Below are 22,844 nucleotides of genomic sequence, written 5' to 3' on the forward strand. Positions count from 1 at the left end.
AAGGACCCCACTTCTAGTTACTCAGCAGCCTTGTGTATTTCCTCATATGCAGGTGTTCTCAGGGTGCTCGCCCAGGGTCTGTCTTTCTGAATGATGCTATCTGTGTTCTCCAAAGAGGAATCCACGTGCTAGCCCCAGGCTCCACGTTTCACCCATGGGACTCTCCTAGCTTGGGAGTGGCAGGGCTCCTGGACCAGCTCCAGGGATTCCACTGGTCTCGGTGGGGCCAGGGCCTCTGCCTGAATAAGACCTTCAGCTCGGGTACTTCAGGATTTATTTAAGGCCTTAGTCACTCTTGGATCTTGGTAGCTCATAACAGGGACCTGCTACTGAGGCTGAACCTTCTTACTGTCCTCTGATAAGCCCTTCCCCTGGAAGCAGTATATAGTCTGCAAGTCTTATGACCCCAGAACAGAGCACCCAGAGGACTCCTGGGGAAACTGCCCAGGTTTGCTACCGGCTGTCCAAGAAGACCAGGGATGCGAATTGTCTGTTTCTGCAGTCTCTTGTGCCTTTTCTTTTTCTTATTTTTTTTTCTTAGAAAAAAAAAAAAGGGAAATTACAAACTCACAGTAGCCACCCTGGCCTGCAGTGTCCCCCGCCCCTTACTCGTATCCAAGGTGAACTTGAAAAAAATGCTAGGCAGGCAGGGAAGCAGAGCTGCGACTCCAGGCCCGGGCGGGGTCTCCTCATTGTTTCCGTGGCTGAGGCTGGGTTGCAGGAGCGGGGTCGACCATTCCCTCACTTATGCAGGCCTGTGGAGAAGGCAGAGGTCAGGGGAACCTGAGAGAGACAGGACCGTGCCCTTTCTCTTGGAGAACTTCAAAAGCAAAACACACAAAACCAAGAAAGGGATAGTTGCTCAGAGCATAGCAAAAACATGCCAGGGACTAGGCTTCTCCATGCACAGGACAGGTACTGGTTTTATACTCTGATGGCCAGGGCCAGGGATTGGAAGTGGAGTAAGGGTTTCACCCTGGTCAGATTCCCCATTGAAAGGAAATCTCACAGAGGCTGCTGCCTCTACCATGGAGACCTATTGAGCCCAGGCTTGGCTTAGCAGCATGTTTGTCAAGACTTTGAAGACTATGCGTCTGGCAGCCTGCAGGGGCTCCTCCCCTTCTCTGCTCTGTATTTCCTGTTATTCATCCTGGGAGCTGAAGTCCTGCTACTTCTGATACCCATTATCCATGATAGCCGAGGACACTCTGAGGTCGGGTGTTAGGACTCTCTGGGATCAGGTCACCAAGGGAACCCCTAGATGCCCCTTCTGACTGCAATTCCGGGACCACCAGGAAGCCTGGGCATAGCCCATGGGATCTATAAGGCCCTGGTGCCACTTTGGAGGAGGAAATATAATCAGCCAAATATAGGAAACAGACACCCACACCCTCTACACTTCCTGAAAAAGTGAAACCCCTGGGGTATCTCCCCCGTTCCTGAGTCTCTGGGACCTGGTTATTACAGAATCTACCCCCGCCGAGCTTTGAGCCACTCAACCCCCGACACCTAACCAGAGCACGATCTTAAGGAAGTGATAGATGGGTAGATGGATTGACAGACAGATGCCTGGCAAAGTCCCCAAAAGAAGAGCCTTGTGCTGTGAGCACTCTAACGCAGGCTGAGTGGGCCATACTTACAAATATGCCTGCTTGGACAAGAGGCCGGACGGCTTCTCATTGACATGGTACAGGGGGAATGGGTCAAATCCACCAATGAAATCAACTGAAAGAAATCAAGCCCAAATAAAATAAAACCCAAATGATGGAAAAGATGGCAGAATGGAAAACTTTCCCCCGTGGCAGATTCCTAACTAGAGGGATGTCGCCAGAGCCTGTGAAGGGTGCATGTGTAAACCCTCATCAGTCCCCGTTGTATCTCGAATCTTGCTGGGATCTCTCTGGGGGCACCGTGCACAGTTTTCTGGCTCTGCGATCACAATGGACTTTTCTAGAAGAGTGTCAGGTGCGGGGAGGTCAACAAGAGCCCTCCAGCATGGATGGAGCTGCACCCCACCCCACCAGACTCTCCAAATCACTAATTCCCCAGATACTAATCCTGTAGCCTTCAGTAGCATCAAGCACCTGCCCCGTGAAGCTACCCACACACTTGCTGGGCAAAATGTTATTTCTGAAGCTCAGAGGCGGGTGCAGTTCTGAACTCAAAGAGCAGGTGGAGCTCCTGATTCATCGTCAGCAGCCAGCTGCGTGCGGTCGGTAATCAGGCAGCACCCGGGGCCTTGATCCCCAGACTCAAGAGACCATCCCTCACCAGACTCTAGAATCAAGCCCAAGCCTCTTAAATATGGAGACAGCTGACTCCATGGTCTAACTCTCTGGGGCAGATGGCTTTGAGTTTCAATTCTGACTCTGGGGAAGGTTCTATCCACAAGACGCCTGACTGCCCACCCACACCTGTCAATCCTTCCTCTGTGGGGACGTCCCATGAGACTATGTTAAGATTGGGAGTCCCCAAAGGGATGCCTTGATTCATTACCGTGTTATAGTGCAAATCAAAGTTAAGTTGAAAGGGGTCTGGGTCCCACCTAATACTAAGTGTCAATCAATATGGATGCCAGGCAGGCAGAATGGACTTTGCTACCGAAGACTCAGACCTTCCCTGGGACCACCATTGTAGGGATCATGGAGATAAGTGTCCTTAGACCTGAGGGCTGCTGGGCCCCTCTTCATAGACAGCCCTCCCCCCAATCCTCAGATCTTTGTACTATCACAACTATGGTCAGGCCTGTGGCAGGAAATGAAGACCCAATAGGCAGGGGGCACCACTAAGGGGCACCTTCAAGCCCTACGCAAGATAACATAGCACTCAAGGTTGTCTCTCCTGTTAGCTATACACTTACAGCTGTCCTCTTCTTCTGTAAGCACGCTGACCACGTAGCAGCCATAGACGAAACCCAGGAGCTGAAAGACACCGAGAGGCCAGACATGTCAAGCCTGTTTTACGAGGACTGTGCGGAGGACTCCATGTGTACCTGACAAAATCCCTGCGTCTTGCAAGCCTCTGTTTCCTCCCCTACAGAATGGAATGGTGGACACTGACCTGCACTGCTTCCCAAGCTCCCACATTCCAGATATCTCACTTCTCCCTTGGTACACTCCTCAGTGAGCACCACACGGGTGAGGAGGGCGGTCACAGCAGTCTGAAGGGTAGTAGCCATTTCCCATTTCAGGGCTTGGAAGATGAAACATGGGAAACCAGAGTTGAACTTTCCCATGGAACATGGACACCTGAGAAGTAGTTCGGAGGGGGCAAGGTCATGCCCTGTGCCCTCTGAGACTATATGTTCAGGTCTGTATTCGTCATGTCACCCCGAAATGTCCTGTGAGCCCCTTCCACTCAGTTCCAGCAGAATTCCAGGGCACAGGCACTCCTTCCACATTTAGCCTCTGTCCCTGGCATGCAAGGCTGGCTATGTGGACAGGTTGGTGTTTTGATTAAGATGTCTAGTGGGGAACCTAGCAGAACTCCCTGCAAGACTGCCTCCCTGCCCTGGTGCTGGCCACTCACTCTGTGTATTATTTCAGGACCCAAGACATGAATCTCAGGAGAGTGCACTTCCCCTGTGTGTCCCAACATAACATTTATACCATATATATCCCAGCCCCTAACAACAGCTTGGTCTGGGGGAAAGCCTGTGTCCTGCTGGGACCCTGGATGATTGGTGCACCTGAATATTTCAAAAGCTAAGCAGATGCTATAACAGCTTCTCTGGATGCCAGAGTGGATGGATGTCTCAGGACACCACAGCTGGGAGTGGCCTGACCAGTGAAAGTACTGCGAGTTACAGTAGAGGTGACAGTTCAGTGTCCAGTTTGTGTGATTGGAAGGAAGCAGGACTTTCTGGATATGCAGCAGGTCCCTTTGCAAAAGCGACAAGCAGCCTCAAGGGATTCACTTACCCTCTAGGCCATGGTTTCACACTGGCCTGACCCAGCAGCCTCCCAAGAGGCCACACACCATACCCTCCTGTCAAAGGAGACAGACAGCACTTTATCAGACTAAAGCTGGAAATGCATGAGCTCAATGCCTGTGAGACCTTACCCAGCTCAGGTGCAGGCAGTGGTCCCTCTAGAGGACTCCAGCACCCTAGGAATGAGTCCAGAACCGAGCCTGGAAGTCATCCTCCTCACTGAGAAGAAAGCCTGAGATGTCTCTCATATGGCCTTTTGTCTGAGGTGAAGGGTCACACCCCAGGGTTGCCCCCACCCCCTGAAGAGCTGGCCACGGTGCTGAAACATGGGCATGTTCTCCTCGGGAAGAGGCCATCCAAGCTGGCATCTATCTCAAGATACCCCTCTGGTTCATGACATCCTACTTGCACATTCTTGCCTTGTCTTCCCACTATGTCTGTCCACCCTGTTCACCCAGATCTTCCCTGAACATCTTTCTACTCTCCCTCTTCCGGAAGCTTCCCCTCTCCTTGGCCCTTCCTTGCCGGTGGTCTTTTAAGAGCTAAGTCTGATACTTTCTCTCCTACCATCCAGAGTGGACAACAGAGATGTCACTTCTCTACAGGAAAAACAAGTACAAAAGCAGACCAGACGTGTGAACTGGCATTCCCACTTGAGAAGGTACGGCTGCAGGCTGTCTCCCCACTGGCATGCAGAATTTTGCTCCTCCAGCACCAGTTCCACCAAAATCATTCTGCACCCTGCAAAGATGACTTTCATTTGCCCTTCTAGTTTGCCTTCTAGTTTCCAGTCACTGTCTTTTCAGAGTCTTCAATTTTAGAACTCTTGACAGAGACCCTTGACTAATCAGCTCTTTCTTCTATGAGGGCCATGTTTGTACTCCTTCATGTTTAGGGTTCAACTGGGATCCTCTCTTGCCTCTCTGCATGAGTTATATTAGAGTGAAACATAACTTCAGCTTCCCTCTGTGAAGGCAGAACTTAAGCAAGATGCCTAGGGGAGTAGTGGAGGTGTAGTGTGGACCGCAAAGCTACCTGCACTGTCTGCCGCATGCTTTCTTATATCTTGGATGCCCTCAGATATAGAATTCAATTTCTTCCATGAGCTGCTGATTGTCCTGTGAACTTGACCTTTACCAAGCACTGTGTACACTGGGAAGGTTGGAAGCCACAAGATGTGACCAGGCTTCTCCACGGTCGAACCTGGTTGTGCCCAAGGTATGGACAATCCTATGGGCTGTGCCACTGTGGCTGCTGCTCCAGAGTTTCCTAAACCTCTCCTTCCCACCCCTTTGAGTCCATCCATCAAGATGGCATTGACTTTAAGAAATGATAAGTGAGAAGGGAGAGGTCAAATGATTCTCTAGAGCCACAAAGGTGCCACCGCCTGGGCCCAGGAGCTGTCTCTCTCCCCACTGTTCTTCACTAATTTGAGCAGTGCTAGAGAGGTCTATGGAATCAATTTCACGTTCACCAGCTATAGCCGTTCTTTTTTTTTTTTTTTTTTTTTTTGGTTCTTTTTTTCGGAGCTGGGGACCGAACCCAGGGCCTTGCGCTTCCTAGGCAAGCGCTCTACCACTGAGCTAAATCCCCAACCCTATAGCCGTTCTTTAGTTTCGTGTAATACCAGTGAATCCATGGTTGGGTGGGACACAGTTAGGAGATGGTATCCTCACCGGGGTCACGATGAGGTTTTGGGAAAAGCCACCTATTGGTTTCTGTGATCATCACAGACTTGGAGACAGTGAAAGAAGCGAGCAGGATTGGCATGGATGGGACCCACTGGACTACTTCTCAGAAGGGCATGTACTCCTAGTTCATGATGAACTACCAAGAACAAGGTGCATCTCTAAGCCACGATGTTCCTCCTCTCTGCAGGCAGGACCCAGCTTTGGAAAGGGTCTGAGGAAGTTCTCTCGGGTCATGGCTTGCCACATCCAGTCCTCGGGGGCCAGAGCCCAAAGTGAGAAGTGTTTAGTGGTGTGTTAAACCATGGCTACACATACCTCAAAGCCCAACTCTGGTGCCTTGGAATTTGGTCATTTTTTAAAAATAGGGTCCACAAACTGTCAGCATGTGGTTAGATAAGGTGAAGTGACCCTAAACCAAAGTCTGGTGCTCTTACCAGAGAGAGGGTGCTGAGACGGCCATGTAGGGAAAAGGCTGTGTGACAGGTGGAGATGCTGATGCTTCCTTAGGCCAGAGAATGCTGTGGTCCATGATTAGAGAACACATGGACTGCCCTCCTCAGTGTCCCAGAGAAAACCAGCCCCACTAATTCCTTAGTTTTGGACTCTGATCTTGGAGCTGTGACGGAGCAAGTTTCTGTTCTAAGCCCTTTTGGCCAATTTATTTTACATTAATGTATGTGCATGTTAGTGTGCATGTGTGTGTGTGTGTGTGTGTGTGTGTGTGTGTGTGTGTGCGTGCACGTGCGTGCGCGCGTGCATCTTTATGGGTACCTGTGTGTGAGGGTGCATGTATACTTGAAAGCAAATGAACAACCTTTGATGTCATTCCTTAGGCATCATCCATCTTCATTTTTTTTAAAGACATCTCTCACTGACCTGATATTCACCACAGGCAAGACTGGCTTGGCCAGTGAGCCTCACAAACCACTTGTCTTCACCTTGCAAACACTGATATTACAAGTACACACTACCATTACTCTTTTAAAATACAATTTATTATATGTAATGAACCAGGTGTGGTGGTGGTTTAACCCCAGCACTTGGGAGAGGGAGGTAGAGGCAGACAGATCCTTACAAGTTTGAGGCTAGCCCGATCTACAGAGTTCTGGGATAGCCAGGGCTATGCTATAATTATTTCTTTTATGTGTGTACGTATGATGGACAGACATGTGTGCTCAGCAATGTGAGTGAATGTGGAGGCCAAAAGAGAACTTCAAGTGACCTGCCCTAGAACCCTCCACCTTATTGCCTTGAGACATGGTGATGGTACCAGGTCAACACGCACTCTTGCCCACTGAGCCATCTGTCCAGGTGCCCAGCATCTTTCACATGGGTTCCGGGGGACTAAACTCAGGTTCATGCTTGCAAAGCAAGCATCTTACTAACTGATCTGTCATCACAGCTCAGTTCTATTTTATTTTCCAGAGATGGTTTGGCTCTGTACCCAGCCTGACTTTGAGTAGATGATCCTCCTTTGAGTAGCTGGTTCTTCTTGTACTAGGTGGTCCTCCCTTGAGTAGGTGATCCTCCTTTGAGTCCTCCTCTCTTTGTTTCTCACATGCTGGGATGGTAAGCTGTGTCGCTATGCCAGCTTCCTCCTATCTGGTTGGTTGTTATTATAGACTTTTATAGAAATAAAGCCAGAATTCAGCCTCTCTGATAGTCCGAATGTGTGGGGCCCTACTCTGATCCATGCTGCGGTAGCAGGCCATCTTGCCTGGTGGAACCAAGCATAGGGATCCAGGCTCACTGGGCTTCAATGCATTTATAGCAGCTCCTGTAGCCTCTTACCCTGCAGGCTGAGGTACTCTGGAGTGGCTGGATGGGGCCCTGACTGGCCTTTGGAAAGGCTCCTGATGACATCATTCTCCATGAACATCCAGGCAGAGTTCATGCGTCATTATCTGCTTGGTCTTCTCAGGACTCCAGTCCCTGCACCAACCCAAATCCAAACTCAGAGCTAAAGCACCCAGGTCTAGACTGACCGGGATGTGACACTCTGCTGCACCAGGCTCTGTCCTGGAATGACAGAGCTTAGGATACAGTAAGAGGTCCAATGACTGACAGGGAGGGAGCCCAGACTTGGCACTGTACCCAGAGTGTTCCCTGAGGCTGAGTGTTCTACACCTGGACTACCTGAGCAGTGTGTGAGAGGCCTTGAGAGCAAGAGAGGGCTGCGGACTACAGTGGGAGTTTGTATGCCCCTGCTGCCCACTCTGGATATGAAGGGCTCTTCAGAAAGGCTCATGTGTCTTTGGCTTGGTCTTTAACAGCTGGTGCTGTTGATAGGTAGTCTGAGGACACATAGTCTCCTTGCCATCTGCCACTCCTGAAAGGGGGTTTGTCTCAGTACTTCCTTTAGATAGCTAGCTGAGGAAGATTGCAGCCTGGGTTCAGTCCTTGCATTCCCTATGAGGTCTCAGAACAAACACACGGGCCACGTATCTCTCATCTCCACAGATGCCACAACTTCCCGTGCTTGGTAGACCACATCAAGTCTTGCAAGGAGGCTGAAGCTTGGGCCACCTGTGTTGCCATGGCAGCAAGACAGTGCAGCAGGAACCCAGCCTCAGCACCAGTCTCTCAAATGCCTCCTTGGGCCTCTCCCCATACTGCTTTTTCTGCACTTTTTCTGCACTGTTCAGCTCCCTAAATGCAATCTAAATGGGCTAAGGCTCTGGGGAAAGGCCTTTGGGGTTCAGAACCTCAGGTTCCCTGATACCCCAAAGCCCTGCGCCCCTGAATTCAACCTCCTACTCTGCTCCATCACAGCTGTAGAGTGCCATCAGGCTACCTTGATCTTTTCTCTGTGATCAGGTTCCTGAACAGACATGGAAAATAGTGGAGTCTCAGCTTCTTGGAACTCAAGGAAACGTGTGTCTCCCTCAAGGCTCAATGTAGAAAACCTGAGTCCAGGGGGATGTCCCCATCGACAGGATAAAGGCACCTGTCACTTGCTGGTGACAGAATTTTCTATATGTCTACTAGGGTGGTGAGAAAGTTACCTAGAAGCCTTCAGCTCCACATCTGATATAGGAGCTACTTGGTTACAGAACCGTTCTGCTGCTCACAGAGCAGGACTCCTGGAGAGCAGTGATATCTCACGGTGCTGGGAAATTTGCCAGATCCCCACACGGTTCCCCGTCTCACGGCATCTGTTCTGTGGCAGATTTCTCAGAGCTGTGGGCTCACGGCCAACCCAGTCAGCCCACTGTGTGCCAGGGCGTGTGTCCCCTCCCCTGCCTTCTCTCCTGGGAGATGAGAGCTTGTGAACTATTCCCAAGGGCCCTGAGACTCATGGAAAAGCATCGAAGTGTTATCCTAATGACCATACCTGTTGGGATTAAATAGTGGCATCAGTAGGGCCCATCTGCAGCCTTATTGGCTGGTCTGGGGTTTCTAGCTCCCTTTCACAGTCCTGTTGAGGTCAGCCTCCACCCTTGCCTGTTCTATTCCTCTGCTAGGGAGATAGAGGAGCACCCATTTTCACCTTTGCCGTTGCTGTTTCTGGTTGCTACACTGCAGCAGCGTCAGAGACTGAAGTTTGATTCTGCCTCCGAGCCTGTCTCACACGAACAGTGATGCTGTGTGGTGGTTTGAATAGGAATGGCCCCCACAGGCTCACATGTTTTGAATGCTTAGTCAACGGGAAGAGGTACTGTTTCAAAGGTCTGGGAGGTGGGACATTGTCAGAGGAAGTGTGTCACCGGGGTTAGGTTCTAAAAGCCCATGGCAAGCGCAGTCTCTTTCTCTCTGTCTTTGGATCAGGGTGTAGCTCTCAGCTACTTCTCCAGCTCCCTGCCTTCCTGTCTGCGGCCACACTCCCCACCATGAGGATAATGGACCAAACCTCTGAAGCTGTCAGCAAATCCCCAATCCAATGCTTTCTTTCATAAGAGTCGCATTGGTCATGGTGCCCCTTCACAGCAACAGAAACAGTGACTACGGAGGTTAAAAGTCCACCCCGACTCCTGCACTTCTTGCAAGATATGGGGGCAGTGCCACCTAACGAGGGGGAAAGCTAGTTCCTCTGTGTGAAGGAAAGGTCCTGACTCTGCCCCAGGTAAAACAAAACCCAGCCTGGGTGCCTGACCCCACACTCACCGCTAGCAGGATCTGCAGGCCACTGTGCAGGGCTTCCACATAGCTGTGCACCATGCCACAGCCAGGACCCACCACCACGGACTGTCCGTGCAGTGCACCCAGGCCAGCTGTGGCCGCCTTCTCGTGAAGACAGTCTGGCCCATACTCTTCCCACCAGGAACGATGCCGGGAGAGACTGAAGGTCAAAAGTTCACTGTCCTGGGAACAAAGAGGAAAAGTTAGTATCAGGAGGCAGCCTGTCTCTACCAACCACAGGCTGAAGTGGGGATGATGATGTGTCCTGTCTCTCTCCACCCTTTCCTTTTGGGTTCCCGCTGTGAGAGGCAGGAACAAGTGTCCCCAAAACTATTCCTAAAGGGGGAAAGCCTGATTTTGTTGGCACTCAACCCTCATACCCCTTCCTCCAGGAAGGCCTTCTGCCTGAGGAAGACCTCAGGACTCATTATTACAGTATCCAGTTTCCTCAAAACCTTTATGTCCCTGGCCAAAGCTGCCACAGTGGGTTTTGGGCCTCATGTAAGCTACTTCCTAACTGTAACTGGCATAAGCCCAGTCAGGGCTAGCTCAGTCCACCACACCACCACATGTCTCTTTAGCGTAGGAGAACACAGCTGTACCAGCCCAGGGCTTCCTTGGGTGGCACTTAGCAGTTGGCCAGGGCAGAAGACTAAGTGTGGCCACAAGAGGAAAGTCTCTGCTTGTTCCCGAATCCCACCATCCCTGAGAAGGCGCTACCTACACACCTCTGCCAGTTGTCTGCTCAGTCCCAACTCCTCCCTGGTACTGCCTGGTTCCAAGGCCCTTTTCCAGAATTCCTGCCCTCTTCCAGAACTCCCACCCTCTGTGCTACCCAGCCCGAGGTCCTGGCACACTGACACCCACAGTGTCTTACCAGCAGCCCTTACCACCCGAGAAACAGTCCTCCCAAACTACTGAGGCATTGATCACAGCCAAAATTGTCCTGGTGCTGTGGCCAGCACTGTGTATCAAGTGCCCATTAGCATTAGGAGCATGCAGTGAACTGGACCAAGTGTCAAATGGTGATCTGGCCAAGACCCAGTAGATGAGCCCCTTCCCACATTTACTCACCTTTGAGAGGCCCCCCACTTCCAGGTAGAAGCAGATAATGAAGATATTCCAGGTAACCCAGACAGCTGCCCATACCACATACTAGGGAGACCAAGAAGAACAGGGTAGAAGTTGAACCCAGCAGCTTCACAGAGTGGATATCTGATTTTCTCCAACCCCTTGGAAGAAAGCCCTTGAACTTGTGGCAATGTCGGGGCTCCCTGAGTCTGACCTTCCCAACGCTAAGCTTGGAAATGCTTCCTTAAGCCCACCCTGGACAGATAGCCACCCTGGACAGATATCCTGCCTAAGCTGCTACCAATACTACTTGCATAGAGGCTGCCAAACACAGCGACTCACCACCACAATGTAGCGTGGCCGGTATTGAATGGTGCCGAAGAGCCCCAAGATGACCACGACGATGTGGGCAAAGTTGGCCAGGATGGGTGCCCACTGGTAACCCAGGAAGTCAAACACTTGCCGTTCCAGAACTGTGACCTAAGAACAGGTGGCCTATGAGGGACAGTGGACACTAATGGACCACCTCAGGTTTTCCCTCCCTCCTAAGCATCCTTCACACCTATTTTATACCAGGTGGGCCACAAACTCCTTCTCGGCCATGACCCTGAGCAGTATCACGTGCCTATGATGTGGCCTTTCCAGCAAAAATCAAGTTTGACCAGCCCAAATGTCACCACTGGAGGAACCAGGCTCCTTCCTTGTCCCCAGACCCAAAGCACAGAGGTTTATTGTTTTGTTTTTGCTTTTGTTATTTGTTGTTGTTGTGTGGGGGGTTTTTGTTGGTTTTGTTTTTTGTTTTTGATTTTTGTTTGTTTGAGACAAGGTCTCTCTACGCAGTCCTGGCTATCCAGGGACTTGTTAGGTCTCAAACCCTGACTAACAGTTTAAGTGCCTATTTAACATACCAAAGTGAACCCCAGATTCTCCCAGAATTCCTTGGTCCCTACCTGGCATTCTCTACCCCCCAACCTGAACTCCCCAACCCAGGAGCTGGGCTGCCTTCCCCCAGCTACTTTGGTTACCTGGCCCTTTTGTCTGCTCTTTACCCTCCTGGCCTCTTGGGCTGGCTCTCCCCTCTCCCTTCCCTACTCTCCTCACATGGATCAGGGTCACGTCCACTCTGAATGTTCCCAGATGTCCCTGCCTCTGGCTGTGCTCTCCTTTTTATTTACAATAAACCTTCTCTTCCACCGTGCCTAGGACCAGTCATGTACTTTCCTTTTCATTTTGTGTTTTTTCATTTAGAACTCATTATGTAGACCAGAACAGCCTCACACTCACGGATATCTATCTACCTGCCTCTGCCTCCCATGTGCTATGATTAAAGTCATGCACCATCACGACTGCCTCATACCCAAGGCTGTTCTACCTGGGGGTTGGTGGTGACATAAACAAGAAGTACAGATCCTAAAGTACTGCCCAACCGTTTTGGTAGCAGATGAGATCCGAGCCTACACGGGGTGCTAAGCACGAAGCCCAGAGAATCCATGTCTCCTGGTAACTAATCTCTCTATGGTTGTCCTGGAGACCGTTGTGGATAAGACGGCTCTTATCCTGATGGGCTGGCTACACTTCTATTCTGGGGACACTCACGAGATGCTGTAGCTCTGAAGATAATACCCTCTACCCAAGTAGACAGAGAGATCAATGGGAAAGAATGGATTATATACAAGGAACATGTTTTATAGTTGAGGAAAACAAACTTATGCCCAGTAGAATCGAGACTCTAAGGCATCCATCCACCTAACCGTTTGCACATCCATTATCCATCCATTCACCTACCATCCATTCATCTACCCATTCCTTTATCTACCTACACATTCCTTCCTGTTTCCATTCATGTTTCCATCCTTCATTCACCACTCACCCACCCATCCTTCACTGGGCTCCATTCCTTGAGCAGGCTTAGGTGAAGGAAGAGAAAGCATGGCTAATTACACTGTGTTCTAACATCTTCTCTGGAACCACTGCGCTTGGGATGACACAAGTTTGTCCAGGAAGGACTAAAAAGGATGGACTACCTCTGGAAGAGAAGCAATGTTAAAGAGGCAACACATTGGCTGAGCCTGTGACGTTCACTGGACTTCTGTGTAGCAGCAATCAGATCTGTGTAGCTGGAAAAGCTAAGACATTCCCCGACTGATACTGGCTTCTGTGCCTGGTGGTGGTGGCTTATGCCTTTAATCTGAGCACCAGATGCAGGCAGGTCTCTGAGTTCGAGGTCTTATAGCTAGTTTTCTGTCAACTTGACACAAGCCAGAGTCTATTGAGAAGAAAGAATTTCAACCGCAGAAACGTCCCCAACAAATTGACCTGAGGGAAAGCCTGTGGTGCATTTTCTCAATTGATGATTGATGTGGAAGGGCCTAGCTCATTGTAGGTGGTCACCTTGGGTGGGTAGCCCTGGGAGCTGTAAGAAAGTCCAATTAGCAAGCTGTAGGGAGCAGGTCAGTAAGTAGCACCCCTCCATGGCCTCTGCCTCTGCGTTGACCTCCTTCCCTGTTTGTCCTCTGACCTCCCTCAGTGATGGAGTATGACCTGGGAATTTTAAACTGAAACAAACTCTTTTCTCCCCAAGTTGTTTATGGTCATAGTGTTTTATTACAGCAATAGGAACCCTAAGGCAGGTCTGCTTACAATGTTGAAGCCCCTTCCAAGGCTGGAAAAGTTGAGATCAAGAGAAAGCCAAGGCTTCCATGGGGGCACAGACTCCCTTCATCTCCACATGACCTTTTATGCCTTGTGTCAAGTTTGAGTTGAGTAATCTGGTTACTAGGTTGGATAGCCATAGACACTAACATCAGTCCAGTTTCTCCCTGCTGCTTGGGGTCTGTGTGATGGGACTGACCCCTAAAGTGTGCTGACAGCACCCTTTATCTGCAATATATCTGCAATTGGGCATGCTTTGGCGTCGCCATGACAACTGTGGATGGACCAGAAGTGTGGGTTATGTCCAAAGAAGTCTCAAAAGAGGACTGTCAATAAGCATGTTCTGCAGGAGTCTAGGTTTCTCTGGGTGACTTGGTCTGCCAAGTGGAGAGGTAAGGGCAGACCTCCTATGAACACCAAGAATGGTCCAGCAGAATCAGTTTAAGAACGGCCCCACAAAAACCACAAAGTGTTCACACTTACTGCCCTCTGGCTAATCACAGAGTTCTCAGACCCATCCACTCCTCCTGTACAGAGAACTCATCCCCTCTGCCCCATCTCCCATCAGGGTGCTCACACCAGTTGTCCCCAACTCCTGTCAGAGTTCCCTCTGCGCCCCTTATTCCTGTCACAGAACATTCACGCTCGAGTGTCCCTCTTCTGTCCAAGTGTTAACGTATCCTGTCTTCTCTCGGGTCACAAAGCACTCACGCCTGCTGGCTCCTAATGGGTCTGTGGCATGTCTCATGATCCCAACTGTTGGTGGAGGAAGCCAAGTTCTCACCTCTAAAGAGCCCTTCTATTGCTAGCCCTTGGAGATGCTAACCTCCTGGAGGCGGGTAAACCCCTTAAAGATGCACGTGGAGACTGGAGCAGTCCCCAGTGGAAAAAAAATTCCCAACTGGCAGTTCTCAAGGATCAGTTCTCAGTTCTGTCCTTTCCCAGGATCGACAGAGAGCTGACTGGCCAAACTTTTGGCTCCTGTTAGTCCTGACAGACTATTTACGCTGATGGGTCATCAGTAACCCTGCATGGGCAGACACCATTGGTCTAGCCGATGGCTCTCACCTCTTTATTCACATGCCTTTCGCATGGTAGCCATGCACATAGGGGGTCACTGGGGAGCTCTGCAAGATCTTTGCTTATTTTTACAAGGAATCATTTGTCTGCCTTGCAGCTACATCATCTCTAAGGAATTGGGAGTTGGTGTGTCAGCCAGGATACTTTTCTCATTGGAATATGCCAAGAATCCTCCCAGGGTTGGTTAAGAGTCTGCTCTGCCTGCGGGCATTGAGCATGGGCTGGGGTTGGGGTGACACAAACATAGCTGGTCCCAGGGTCTCCCTGAGCCTCTTGCTTGAGATGAGCACTATCTTCCCTGACTAGTCCTTTCTGGACCATGAATATGAGGTAGGGATTTTCCACTCCTACAGGGGTGCCAGACCATGCTTGGCCTATACAGTATATAGAGCAGTTGCTTATAGGTACTGGCCCCACATAGGCATGTCAGATGTTGTAGCTACCAACACTGTGCACAGCAGAAGCTGCAGCAAGTCTTAGAGGCCAAAGACAAGAAGGACAGCTCAGGAGCAGCCACCTCAACAGAGCCCTGTGGTAATGCATCAGGTAGAGTCTTAACGTTGAAACAGTGCTGGGACTACACAGGGAGATACACATCATACCAGAGTGTGGAAGAAACCCAACTGTGTGACTTTCAACAGTCTCAGGAAAACAGCGTAGATGGAGACAGTCGGCGACCCAGGTGTTAGCGGTGAATCTGAAAGTTCCCTACAGGCTCATGTTTAAATGTTTGTTCTCCCGTTGGTACACTGGTTTAGGAGGCAGTGTCCTTAAGATTCTCAGGAAGTCAGACCTGACTGGTACAAGCGAGTCACAAAGGGCAGGCCTTTGAAGGTTGTGCTCAACTTCAGTTCCCAGGTTCCTGGTTAGAGCCACATGAACAGCCATTGTGACATGCTCCCAGTACAAAAAGGGAGCCATTGCTGTGCCATAACTTACCAGCTATGAGCTGAACTCAAAGCCATGAACCAGAATAAAACCTTTCTTCCCCGAGATTGTTCATGTCAAGCATTTTGTCACAGCGATGAGGAAAGAAAGTATGAGGTCTGGATCCCCCAACCCCCGCATCAAGCTATCTACACCCTTCCTGAAACCTTCACCAAGACAAGGGGATGGAGCAGCAGGCAGAAGTCCTCCGCCCCCCCCAAAAAAAACCCTTTTACAAACATAAACTAATACCACTTGAGTAGAAGGACTAAAGACTTTAGGAGGTCACACTGCCTAAGACACTTTCCCAAGAGACTTTGTGCCACCAGAGCCAGTGTACATCCCATGGTCACCAGAGAAGCATCAGAGAAGGATGACTAACCCAGAAGCCTTTGTGTGGGAGAATCAGCTACAGGTGCGTCCCAACAAGAAGACAGTCTTGCTGACTTCCCTAGAGGGCGCTGGAGCTCAAGGGTCAACCAATGCCAATACTCACCCAGCACAGCATTTGAAGTGAGGATTATAACCATGGTGACGGCATCCCTGGCCAGGCCTTGACTACCCCACTGCAGTTGTTGCACAGCCACAGGGGTCTTGAGTGTGGGTTATTGTGCTCTCTGTACCCCCTTCTAGGGATGGTCTGGGCCTCTTCTGTTCACAGCTTGAGTCTAGGAGAATCTCTGTGGCTGCTCACAGGGTCCCTGGCCTCTTTTCCTCCCACAGAAGGTATGCTCTGTTGGACAAGTAAATGGTCAGGTCCAGGGCTGTACACAGCAGATAGGAGGGATAAGGCCTCATCTCCTCAGACTGTCTGGACTTCCAACACATGGCAGAAACAGTCCCTCAGCATCCATTCCAATGGCTCTCCGGATTCTGAGTCCAGACTATTTGTTGAGAGACGCTGTGACCCCAGAAGTAACCAGAGAATGCCTGAAATGCCAGCAAGTGGAGCCATACATGAGCCGCATGTCTGCATGAAATACAGCGCCCAGCGTACACATGTCCGCATGCGGGTGTGTGAGTACACCTGCACGTGCCTGTGTGAGCACATGTGTATTATGCAGCAGAAGTCAGGGAGAAGCCTAATGACAGACCCAGTCAGTGCGACTGAAAGTCCATAGTGCTTCCTGTCTTGCTGTTCCCAGACTTGCTGTCCTGTGGGGGTGATTTTAATAACTTCTCTGGGGAGGGAGATTCTTTCTGTGATCTGCCAAATTCCTTCAGAACCTGCCCCTCCCTCAGCTCAGACACACCCTGGTGGCTCTAGGCCTGGAATGTGGGGGTCACAGAGACTCAGTGAGCTTGACTCAGGCGCTCAGCAACCCTGGGACTGTCAGTCACGGCCTGTTCCCTGAGCAGGGAATGAGGAGGGGTATTCAAGAAGGGAGTTACCCCGCATGCCATTCTCCTGTCCCCAGGAGGAGAATATGCACTGGAGACCCTTCCTGAGGAGTAGCACAAACCTCCAAGGTAGGGTGTCAGCCTTGCCTTGCTTCTGCCAAGAGCCCTTGCAAGATGGAATCTCAATGGTCAGACTGAGTTTAAGGCCTCAGAGCCCATGGTTGAAGTATATCTGTACCCCATATCACTGCAACCTGTATGCCCAGCACCCTTTTATTAGCGCTGACCTGGTATCTCAGACACACTTAACCCTTTACCAGCTTTCTCCCTCTGTTATACAAAACTTGCACTTACTCTCCCAGCTGTCACAAGCTGCCCTGGCCCAATGGGCCCAGTGTTCTGCTGGAAAGGCCTTGACCCTGGCTGCCTGATTCTCCAGTCCTTCAACCAGAGTTTGCCTGGCAGGCAAGGTCCCTTCTCTCCTGTTGATCTGAGAATCTACTCATATCCTCCTCTCTCTCCGTGGCCATCTACATCACAGCCAACTCCTTTCTATTGCATGCCCAGCATTTGCTGACCCTCCCTACAATGTTCCTGACATGGAGTACAAGCCAAGCACAGCAGCCAAGCATAGCACATTGAGGCCACAATAAACTTGCAGAATGACTGGTGCCCACCAGCACAACCTTCTAAAGAGGTCTGACATACTACCCCTCCCATATGCTGTCTGTCTTCTGCCTACCTAGTACCTTGCACCACAAGGGAGTCTACATAGCTGCCATGACCCTATGAAATCAACAGCTCCAATAATCTTACAGGGACCTCTGGTGTCTGACTTTCTGGCACCTTGGAAATGCCTGCCCCTCCCCAGCTTCTCTGTCAGAGTTTCCCAGAACTGTTGGGTTCTGGATCCGTGTCCCAAGGCATGTCCAGATTCTAAACTTCAGTTGAGGCTTTTGTCAAAATGATGGAGATGCCACCCTGGGGCATTCATAGGGGTAAGAAAGGGCCTTGAGAATTACAGGTCCTCCCTTTTCATGCCCTTTCTGCCCTCAGCTTCCCAGAAGGCAACAGAAAGCAGCGTACATTTGTGACAGAGCTCAGAAGACAGTCTCAGAGTGTCAGTAGGGGCCAGGAAACATAAGGAACGCAATGTTTCCAACTCTTCCAAGCTGAGGTGTGTGTGTGTGTGTGTGTGTGTGTGTGTGTGTGAGAGAGAGAGAGAGAGAGAGAGAGAGAGAGAGAGAGAGAGAGAGAGAGAGATATGCTGGAATCATGGAATCAAACCCAGGACCTTGCACTTGCTAGCCAATCACTGGTCCACTAGCTGTACCCCTAGCTCACTGCTGAATTCCTAGTGTTACTGGACACATAGCTGTTGGGAAGGCACTCAGGACCCTCCCCCCCCTCCATCATCAGATTTGTCAGGACAAGCCCTGGATGGGTATTTCCTCTGCTCTCATTTCATCAGAAGAGCATTCTATGGAACATCCACAAACAGTGAGAATCTCCCTTAAGGAGGCTCTAGATGACTGTCTACACCAACTCTATAAAATGGAGGACAGCGGAGGCCTGCTTGAATGTTCGAGACAGAGACTGTTGATGGAACCACGGTCACAGGCTGCTCTTGACCTATAGAGGGAGGCTCTAAGAGCCCCAGCCTTTGAGCACCAAGCCCCTCACTCAAGTTATCCATCTACCTTCACCCCTCCTGCCTCCACCACCATCTCAGAGCCCTGTGCGCCCTCTCAGCTTCCGGAACAGAGACATCCCTCCTTTAGGCAGCGCTCGGGGTCTCCACCCCTGCACGCTCCTGCCCCGGGCCCAGGCAGATAGTGATGGCCTTTCCCCTTCCCCACGATGGACTTGTCCTGAGAAGTCACACAGTGGGCTGTGTGACTTGCTTGTTCCTTTCTACTGTTAGAGGCACTAATCACAGGCACACAATCTGAAAATGCGTGATCTAGAATGGATCTCAAGCATTGGAGCCAGCTGTCTCCATCTCAGAAAGCCTCTCTAGTTAGTTCCTGGAGGAGCCCTGCACATAAAATTACAAATGGGAGGGGGGCAGCACCGGGGGACAGAAACCAGGCCAGCCTCTTTATGAATGATTGAATCTGACTGGTCTTCATCCCACTGGGGGAGAAAAAGAAAGGGGAGATGAAGATACCCACTTTGGTCCACTAAGAAACCCAAGGCACCATCCTGTGAGGCCCCAACTGGATGCTGGGTCAGATGCACATATCTGCTGCAGGACCTCAGTCTGAAGAGTTGCCAGCCCCTTGGCTGCCTCAGCAATGGCAAACCTTGAAAGAGAGGAGAGTACTGACGCATCCTCTCACTTCTGAGCTAACATGCCCAGAAGCTCTACAGTCATGTGTGAGTCTCCCATCGCATGGAGATTTAGAGCTAGTAGCCCTGAAGAATCTAGTTGCAGACCCTTTCATGGGCCCCGAATCTTCTGTCTTGTCATCACAGCAAAGTGAGGGCTGGGAATGGTCTCAGCATAGTGCTGGCTCATAGCCCACAAAATTCCTGCTGTTCTTCAAGGGAGAGTTGTTTGGGTCCTTTGTCCAGTAACTTGGTAACAAGAAAACTCTCACGCTTGTCAAAAAAAAGGGAAGGCCTCAGGACCCCCATGCTACTCCCAGCTTCCTCTGCTCCCCACTGGAAAGCAGAGACCAGAGCAGTGGGTGGTATTGGGCCTGTTCTGCCCAGAGGCTGAGGAGGGTGGCCCGCCCCCAACTGCCAGCCAGTGCAAGACAAAAGACCCTTGACAGTTTCCTGGGGCGGTTCAGCTGTGGCCCTACTGGACAAAGCAAGGGTACAGGGCTCAGTACAGCTCAACAAAGTCCTTGGGGCTTGTCTTGGCTAAGACTGTGTTTGAGAAGCCCTGTCCAGGGGAAAGCCCTACAACCCAAGCACTGAAATGACCCCTCTCCTCTTACTTGCAGACAGAGGTCAAACAGAAGTAACAGGCCCTCATCTTACCCTCGCTCACCCCAAGGCCACATCTCTGAACTAGAGGTGGCAGAAGTACCTGCTTCTCTCAGCTACAGGTCAGAGAACACTCACGTCAAACCCAGGGCAAGGAAACCAAAGTCTTCCCCCCTCACAAAGCAACTTTGTTTCTTGACTCCCACATGGGGCAGGCTCTAAGCCTGAGCCAGTGAATTGAACTTATTATCCCTGTCCTTTACCTGGTCATCCTGCAGAACTTTTCTCCATCTTCCCCTTGAGGGATCCCTTCACAGAAAGACAGCTCTCAACACTGCTCCAAGACTGGAGGCAGACCTCTTAAGTCTGACTTGCGCGGTAGAAACCAGCAGACCAGTAAAGACTTGGATCGTGGACCTCCCTGGAATCCTATATTATGCCTGGCTGTCCCTGGAGGTACAAGACACTGCCTGTGTTGCTGGGAGGACAAAACACCAAATGCCTTAAAGTGTCTTAAAAACAACTTCTTCCTCAGGGGCCTTCCAACTTCAACCAGGGAGGAGGCACCTAGTTCAGCTGGGCCCAGGCCCGCACCCAACCCAGAAACAACAAAGCTACATTTCCTTTTTAAGACCAGATACTCAGGACTCATTAGCATTTAGCAAAGGAGTTTCCCCAGCGACCTTTGTTTTAGCCCCGTCTTCCATCAGCCTCAGATTCCAGGCTCCAAGCTCAGGGAGAGCTGCAAAGTTGTTCAGCTTCATCCAAGTTCTCTGACAAGGCTTTCCAACTAGTGGAGCTGGGCTCAACCATAAGCATCTGGGCCTCAGAGCCCCTTCCCTTTACAGGCCCAGGGAGGTTGGGAGACTCCAAGGTAGTCTGTGCCTGCGCACAAGCTGGGCGCATCAAATGATCACACTCTGCAGCACATCCGACTCTAAAGTCCACACTCAAGACACTGAACTTTGCTGCTGGCTCGCCAGCCCCTTGTGCCGCAGTAGTAAGACACCCGCGCTTGCATTTCCCGGCCGCAGGCGCCTTTGTGGCATGTAGGCATCAAAAGCAATATCGTCCCCAATCAGGCACTCTGGACCTGAGCACAGCTCCTGGGGCAGCCCTCCCGAAGGCTTTTGTTCCTAGCGGTCGGGGCCCCCTGACACTACCCAGCACCTGTCCCCGCCAGCAGGGGGGACAGCAGCTACTCCCCAAGAAAACACAGCAGGGCACAGCCAGGATCCCGCACCGTGACAGCTCCCCTCGCACGCCTGGCAGCCAGAAAATCGGCCGCAGCAGCTAAGTCCAAGCCGTCATCCCATGAGCCACCCGAGGCTGGTGCAGGTCCGGAGAGCCACGCAGGACACCCGGACTCACCAGCTGCAGAGCGCAGAGCGCAAGAAGTGTGCAGCGGCCGGAGCAAGAGCCCATGGTATTCACTTCGCCCGCTGGAGCCTTTGCTGCCAGAGGGGGCCGGAGTCCTCCGCGTGAGAAATCTTCTGTCCACCCTCCCCACCCCCCACCCCCATTCCTCTGCCTGCCCCTGAAAACGCCGCCTCCTTCCAGCTTGCAGATCCCGCCCCAACGGGATCTTGTCTCGGGTAAGCTTAGTAGACCCCAGCCCTGTCCGCCCCTCCTTTTAGGTCCCGCCTCTGCCCACCCGCTCTATGGACCCCGCCCACCCACCCCCTCTCTCCAGCTCTGGGTAACAGCTGCGCTGTGTCTGTCTCCACGCTCAGATACCCCTGGTCCTTGCAGCCCTTAGGGGCTTCAAGCGGTCCGGAGAGGAGGCGCGAGACCCCTTCTTAAAGCGGCGATGACAGGGCTTTCCGGCAGCATAGAGCAGCTCAGGGCTGAACAGTGGCCACAAGACAGACTTGATCTGTCAACGAGTCTGTCCCAGAATGCTCATAAAAGAATAATCAGCAACTGTGTCTACCCCAGATAGCTTTTGGCCTGGCTTCTGTCTCTGCTCCGAATCCTCTGATGGGACTTACACCTCTGCACTGTTGACATCAAACTCCGTTCTTGTGGAGGTTCAGAGATACCCTGTGAATGAAGTGTTTTCAGTGTGAAAGTCTCCAAGACTCCTCATCTTCTAGAAGCCCCGACCTGGTACAGAACTCTATGTCTGTATTGAGAGGGGGCACTCAGGAGCAGGAGAAATGATGGGCTCACCAGTACCTCACCTCTCTGGAAGGTGTAGGTCCAGGTCTGCTCAGGGACAGCATTAGGCACCCTAATGGGGTGTCCTGTCCACAACAGTGAACAAAAAAACCCTGCTTCACAGAGGCTTGAAAATGGGATTGAGTTAGGTTGTAGAGGAACAACAACCAGGCAGGAATGGGACATCATGGTCAGAGGGAAGCATTGGGCTGTAGTGCAGGTCCTGGTGATAAAAAGCCTGTCCCTGGGGCAGGAATCCTGTGCTAGCAACAGAAGGAGGTTCCAATATGGCAGCAGGATAGTTCACTGTGGGAAGAAGGGGAGGTAGATAGGAGAAGCAGTTCTCACCAGGTAGTTTGGCCACAGGCTTCTGGGGAAACTGAGTCTAGATAGCTTTGCCCTTGACGAGCAGCTCAGCGATAGAGAACCGAAGCCAGCGTGACCCAGCTTCAGGGGGACGCTCCGAGTATCTATGGATAGCTTTCCTCTGTGTGATAACTGTTGTGCACTGAGAACACCTTCACCACTGGCTTCCCGTGGAGAAGTAATCTGTGACTTCCTGTGACTACTTGACCCTTGAATCACTCGTACTATGATGAATTTTATGGATTACCAAATTTCCCTTATCCCATTTCAGTGGACACTCACGAACAGCACTGGCAGGGTCCAATCGTGCCAGCCCGTTGAATAGAAAAGCAGCCTTGGGGAAGAAGCCAGCCAAGATCCTTAATCCGAGCTTGTGTAAGTGCGGGTCTCGGAACCCAGTAAATAAAGCTCAGAGAGGAGAAGTGTGTGTAGGGTCCGGCTGATGAGAAGGGAGAAATCAAGTAGACAAGAAGGTGGGGCTCCCAACCACTCCCTGCCCACTCAGAGCAGCCTTGGTGGGAACTGGGCCCCAGGAAAGGGCTTCTAACCACCCATCAAGGATAGAGACT

General features: G+C 51.2%; 1 protein-coding gene across 5 annotated transcripts; it reads right to left on the reverse strand.

Annotated features, from left to right (window-relative positions):
* Positions 1-486: 486 nt before the first annotated feature.
* Nkain4 (Sodium/potassium transporting ATPase interacting 4) lies at positions 487-21,234 on the reverse strand. 5 transcript variants are annotated; one of them, NR_190889.1, is given in 8 exon segments: positions 487-755; positions 1,641-1,725; positions 2,861-2,921; positions 9,727-9,924; positions 10,816-10,896; positions 11,155-11,292; positions 15,968-16,204; positions 21,121-21,234. NR_190889.1 is itself a non-coding variant. In NM_001399301.1 (7 exon segments), coding segments are annotated over 7 exon segments (627 nt in total). In that variant the 5' UTR covers positions 21,175-21,234; the 3' UTR covers positions 487-745.
* Between the last annotated feature and the right edge of the window lie 1,610 nt (positions 21,235-22,844).

This window comes from Rattus norvegicus, chromosome 3, assembly GCF_021556685.1.
Source record: "Rattus norvegicus strain SHRSP/BbbUtx chromosome 3, alternate assembly SHRSP_T2T, whole genome shotgun sequence".
NCBI classification, from domain to species: Eukaryota; Metazoa; Chordata; class Mammalia; order Rodentia; family Muridae; genus Rattus; species Rattus norvegicus.